At 57.5% G+C, this 6,000-nt stretch overlaps 1 protein-coding gene across 3 annotated transcripts in view; it reads left to right on the top strand.

Annotated features, from left to right (window-relative positions):
• Positions 1-413: 413 nt before the first annotated feature.
• CAMK2A (calcium/calmodulin dependent protein kinase II alpha) overlaps positions 414-6,000 on the top strand; it is a 65,639-nt gene continuing 60,052 nt past the window's right edge. The window contains exon 1 of one of the 3 annotated variants that reach the window (XM_030834079.2): positions 414-752. In XM_030834079.2, coding sequence (XP_030689939.1) covers positions 691-752 — 62 coding nt within the window. In that variant the 5' untranslated portion in view covers positions 414-690. The remainder of the gene's footprint in view (positions 753-6,000) is intronic. The other 2 variants (XM_060296441.1, XM_030834080.2) reach the window with 2 other exon arrangements.

Genomic DNA, 6,000 nt, shown 5'->3' with positions numbered 1-6,000 from the left:
AGAGATCCCAATGAATTAGCCATCGTTTCCCTGTAAACCTTAGAACCTGGCTGTTGCCAGGGCAACGTGGCAATACCTGTCTCTCCAGAGGAGATGAAGTTGCCAGGGTAACTGCATCCTGTCTTTCCGGGGGACCATCCCAGAATGTGGCACCCACCAGCCGTTACCATGGCAACTGCCTTTTTGCCCCATTTAATCCCATCTTGTCTGTTACAAGGGCCCCACAGTTGGAAGTGGGGGAGGTGGGAAGATTGAAGATTACTTGTGGACTAAGTTTGTTCTCCTTCCCCTCCTCCAACCCCTCCCTTGGTCCATCACCTCGGGGGTGCTGGGTCCGCCCACCCCCGGGTCCACACAGGCCTGCAGTACTGTGTGCAGTAGGGCCAGGGCGCCAGGGAGCAGGTTTTGAAGTGGAAGGCAGGCAGGTGTTGGGGAGGCAGTTACCGGGGCAACGGGAACAGGGCGTTTCGGAGGTGGTTGCCATGGGGACCTGAATGCTGACGAAGACTCGCGAGGCTGTGAGCAGCCACAGTGCTCTGCTCAGAAGCCCCGGGCTCGTCAGTCAAGCCGGTTCTCAGTTTGCACTTGGCAGCACGGGCAGGCGAGTGGCCCCTAGTTCCGGGAACAGAGCAGCGGCATCCCAGTCCTGGTCCTCCAGCCCCAAGCCTCGCCTGCCCACCCAGCGCCAGGATGGCCACCATCACCTGCACCCGCTTCACGGAAGAGTACCAGCTCTTCGAGGAACTGGGAAAGTGAGTTGCACCTCAGAGAGTCCTGGAGGGCTCAGGGAGTCAGTGTCACGGGTGGGGGTGTGCACCTGCAGTGCTTCCAGTGCACACACAGGGAGGAAGGCTGCATGTGTTTGGGGGCACTTGTACGTGCAGAGTGCCTAGAGCCAGGTGCGGGCATGTTTGCCAAGATGAGCCAAGGCCAGCCCGGTGAGTGTGTGCGTAGAGGTGAAGGGTTGACAGTGCATGGCAGTGTCTGTGCGTGTACACACACACACACATACACACACAAATGCACATGACCTGGGCACACACAGATTCTTAGAAACAGGATTAAAAAGGGATCTTCCCAGTCAGCTGAGTCTAAGGCTGGAATCCCCTGTTGAGTTTCTCTTGAGGTGGCCATCTCCCTCAACTTGGTTACTTCTGGTGACAGAGAGCTCACCACCTCCCAGGTAGTTCCTCCTGCCTTTAGGCACCTACAGCAGCTGTGCAGAGTGGCCAACTTCTCCCTGTAAGCACATCCCCTCCCCACCTCCCCCCTGCCAGCTCCTGCCAGGGGTGAGGGCAACGATACAGCAGGGGTTAATAACGGAGCCACTGGTGAGGCTTCCTAGGTGTTGGGAGGAGGGGAGGGGATGAGGGGAGGGACAATCAGGCGAGCAGTGGGGGGACACTGCTGTTGCAGGGGCTAGTGATGTGAGGGTGCACCAGCTCTGGTCTCTTGGCAAAGTTGTCCAGCCCCAGAGCTCGCTTCCTGCCTCTGATGACTGGTGTAGAGAGAAGGGTGGGAGGATGTGGGGGGTGGAGAGCCCTTTGGGGTAGACCGATAGATTGTGGAGTGTCAGGGAAGCGTTCCCGGATGCCGCCAGCTAAGTCTGGATCCATGGTAGGGGTACGGTGTAGAGGCAGAGTTTTCCCCGTGGGCAGAGCAGCTCCAGTGCCCTGGGTGGTCCCCACTGTAGCAGCAGGAGTGCAGGGGAGAGGGGCCTTGTGAGCAGGTATGTGCTGCTGTGAGGTCTGGATGTGCACACACAGGGGTGTGCTTTGTTGTGTGTTGCTGCGTGAGGACTGACTCTGGGGTACACTTGCATGCACTGAAAAGGTGTGCATGTGTTCACATGTGTGTGTACCGGAAGGGAGGTGCTGGTGTGTGCTTCATGTGTAAGGCCTAGAAATGCAAGTGTGCCCTGCAGGGGTGGGTGGATGCAAGTGGCACAAGCAGGTCCATTGGCTGGTTTGCAGGGGAAGGAAGGTGTGTACATGCGTCACTGTGTGTACACATGTATGGCCAGTCAGAGCTGTATGCACATCAGCTGTGCGTAAATATATGTCTGTGTAAGGATGCACACGTGGGACTGGGGCTCACTGGTGTTCCTGTGAGGTCTGGACCTGCACGTCTGTGAGGAACAGGGAGGCATGTCCACGGGAAGGTTTATGTGTGTGCGTGTGAGGCCTGGGCCCATGGGCTCGGGTGGGAGTGTGGGTGTTGAAGGCGTGTGTGAGCTCAGGCTGGTGTCTGCATATATGTGGGAGGTGGGCCTGTGGCTGTGTACAAGTAGGCTGCCCGCACACACACACACACACATGCACTCACACACACACACACTCACACAGTTGCACACCAGGCTATCCTGATACCTACAGGCACACACCAGCTCCCTCATACAGACACACACCCATGTGCTCACTCCTGTCTGCAGACTTCCTGTCTTTCTGAGTGTGTTTTTGTGCTGGGGATGTGGGGGGCTGGACAGCAGGAACGAAACGTTTGGGGCTGCTCTGGAGGACCGAGGCTGTCTGCTGCACTTGTGCAGGGACCCCTTCTCAGCTGGGTTCTGGCACCCACGGAACCAAGGATTCCCTGATCAGCTGGGAGCTGCCTTTCAGGGTGCGAGCAAGCCTCGGTTTCGGGAGGACTGCGTCACAGAGTGCAGTGAGATGGAGTTGAGACATGACTCAGGCGCTCAAAGTGAAAATAAAAGTGATGTTTTGCCCCAAGAGGAGATGGATATCATGCAGACTGGGTGCTGTGGGGGTGACTTGTCAGGGAGAGCCTGCGTGAGCCTTCTCAGCCCCGCTGTCTGCTGCGGCGCTTGGAGGGATTGGGGCAAGGGCAGAATTTCAGGGGACAGGGAGCCCTTTCGTGGCCATGGCAGGAAAACTGAGGGTGGCAGGCATGGCCAGGCCTAATCTGATCAATTTCAGACCTTTTCCTTCCACAATCATCAGCGCTCTTAACCTTTTTAAGGTCACATATTCCTCCAGGTATATGATGAAAGTCTAAGTCTACCTTCCCTAGAAAAACACACAAACTTACGAAATGGTCCAGGCAATGTCAGGACTTGCAGGACATCGGAAAGGCTAAGGATGGGCCTGAGGTTCAGGATGCTTGTATCGGAAAAAAAAAGGAGATGAGGCTCTACACCTCTAATGCCTGGATCTAAAAGGCCTGGGCGCATCACCGAGGAGACAGGGCTTTCATGCTCTGTATGCAGCTTCAGTCCAAGTGCCTAGTGGGACAGGAAGTGGCAGTGCCCACAAGGTCTGGACCTCACCACCCATAGCGCTGTGACCCTGGGCGGGCTATAGCACCTCTTTTCCCCCACCTGTAACCTGGAGATAAAAAAGCGCTGGGAGAATGAAATGAGATGGTTCTCAGAAAGACATAGTGACAAGCCTGGCACACTGGGATCATTGTTGCCCTCAGACGAACAGGCTGAAGCTGACCTGCCACGTCTTTACCTTTTGTCTGGGGTTTGCCCAGCTTGGCAGAGGGAGCTGGCCAAGCCCTGCCCCCCACCCCCACCCCCAGGCTGGCAGGGATATGCAACAGCTCCTGTTCTGGGGGGATAAGCAGCGAAGGTGCCTGCAGGGCCCATCCTTCAATTGGTGACCCAAGGTCCCTGTCAGCCGGGACACTGCTGTTACCACCCAGAAACCGAGCCCCCATTCTGGGAGCCCACGTCAGATCACTGGCACGGTGACTGCCTGAGGCAGCTGGGCTGGCCCTCCAAGGGGACGTGGGGGTCTTTGGACCTCCTTCTGAAGGGCCCTGGCTGCCCAGCTGGAGAGGAGGACACGTGCCTCTCGAGGGCTTCCTGGCACCCTGCCCAGTGAGGCCTGGCTCCTGCCTGCAGGCCTTTGAACAGCTCGTGGGAGGGCTGGCAGTCCCTCCCCCGCCTGGTGGGCAGCCAGTCGAGGGGGCGTTGGCTAGAATCAGGGCCCTGGGGCCTCTTGATGCCACTAGACGAAGGTCGCACTGCAGCATATGATTCACGTAAGCCAGGAGCTTGATTCCAGTTTCCCTAGAGGGTTGAGGTGGGGCTGTCTCTTGGGACCCGGAGACTAGCTCACTCCCTCCTCCCTTGACCCCAATCCTCCTTCCTCCCATGGGAGAGAGAAATGGAAGCCCAGACCTTAGGAGCACAGATGCCTGTTTGGAGGCAAAAGGCAGGCTGCAACGACGCCAGCTGCAGGGTCAGCGTGGGCCCGGGCAGTGGGACCAGAGCTCCCCCGCAGACCCAGCCTTCGCCAAGACCAAGATCAGGGGAAGGGGTTGGATTCCAAGAGGTGGAGAAGGAGGATGCCTCCACCAGCCTTTGACACACTCTGGGCTTTGGATCCCACTCCCAGGAGAGGTTAGTTAGAGAGGCAGAACTACCCTGCAGCCCGTGCAATCACTGGGGACCAGAGGCAGCTCCCTGCGCTGGGCGGGGGTCGGTGGGGGGAAGCCCAGGGTCCTGGGTACTTAGATTCTCTCTTGGGACACAAGCTCTAACATCTGCAAAATGTGTTTAGCAATCCCGCCCTTCCCTGGCAGAACTGTTAGGAGGATCGATGGTGTAATATTGGAGAGGGAGAAAATACATGGGCATCGATGTACTCCCCCCACCAAAGACCGGTATTGTGCTTTTATTTTGCTTCTAATAACCTCTCACCTTCACAGCATTTTGGGGCCGGTGTGACACTTCTCCACCCATTAGCTCTGAGGGAGGCAGAGAACTTACTCGCCTATCTTACAGATGAGGAGACTGAGGCTTGAGAAGGTGGAATGACCAGTTCAGCAGACTGGTGGCAGCTCTCAGGCTTGGGTTTGGGTCTCCAGCACCCTGCGTGTGGGGGGAGGGTTGATGAGAGGGGCCGCTTCTGGTGCCCTGTCTGGGGAACACTTCCAGGGAATAGGGGTGTGGCCTTGTGGGTGAGGGAACTCTGAACTGTCACTTATATATGTCCAATCATGATTCTCCTTCTAATTTGAGGCACCACCCTGGGTGGATACCTTGTCCTTGGTGTACCTCAGCTTTACCATCTGTGAAATGGGGATCAGAACACTTCTGCAGATGCTGAAATGTGCCGTTAGAGCTGCTACCCTCTTTAGCCTCCGTCTGTGGAAGGCACCCTTGAGGAATTTCGGGCTTCCAGAACACCAGAGCTGGGAGGACCATAGACACTGTCTCTCACAAGCATCAACGGTGGAGCCAACGCCCAGGGAGAGGTGGTTTGCCCAAGGCCACAGGGAGAGGCAGAAGCAGGGTCTGGTAGGGGACCAGATGGTGTGCAGGGGCCAGAGGCCAAGGATGGGAAGTTGGGGGGCAGGTGGGAAGGGGACAGCCTTTCCTCCCTCCTCCTCCGAGCCAGCAGAGCGGAAGGCACGCACATGTTCTGGTGCATGCCGCAGGCCTCCGCCTCCACACAGCCTGAGACACACTGACACTGCCGAGCTTCCCTCCCGCCTGCCTGCCTCCCTGCACAAGCGCGCGGTGACTGCTGCCAGCACCCCTGCAGTCTTGGGCCCCGGTCCTCTCAGTGGGGTGATGGCAGAGCCTTGGAATGCAGCGCCTGCATCCTGTTGCTAGTGCACGAACACACACACACACACACACACACACACACATGGGTGCATGTGGACGTGCAAGTACACAAACACACTGGCTCCAACAGGGCATCGAGCAAGAGTCTTACCTCCCAGTGCAGGGAGAGCAAGATGATGCTGGCTAGGCTTCTGGGCTGTCTGTCTGTCTCTCTCTCTCTCTCTCTCTCTCTCTCTCTCTCTCTCTCTCTTTCTCTCTCTCTCTGCCCTTGCCTCTCGTCCTTCCCTGTGTCTCTCTGGTCTCTGTTTCTTTCTCTCCCCTTCCCTCTTTTTTGTGCTGGTCCCTTGGCCACAGTCCACCCCTCCTGCATGCATGTTGCCCGTATCACGGTCTCTTCCGAGCCTCTCTCTGGCACAGTAGGAAGCCTCCCTCCCCAGGCCAGCCTGATGCAGCCCCCC

Source organism: Globicephala melas, chromosome 3 (genome assembly GCF_963455315.2).
Source record: "Globicephala melas chromosome 3, mGloMel1.2, whole genome shotgun sequence".
In the NCBI taxonomy this organism is placed as follows: Eukaryota; Metazoa; Chordata; class Mammalia; order Artiodactyla; family Delphinidae; genus Globicephala; species Globicephala melas.
This window is presented reverse-complemented; position numbering and strand designations above follow the sequence as displayed.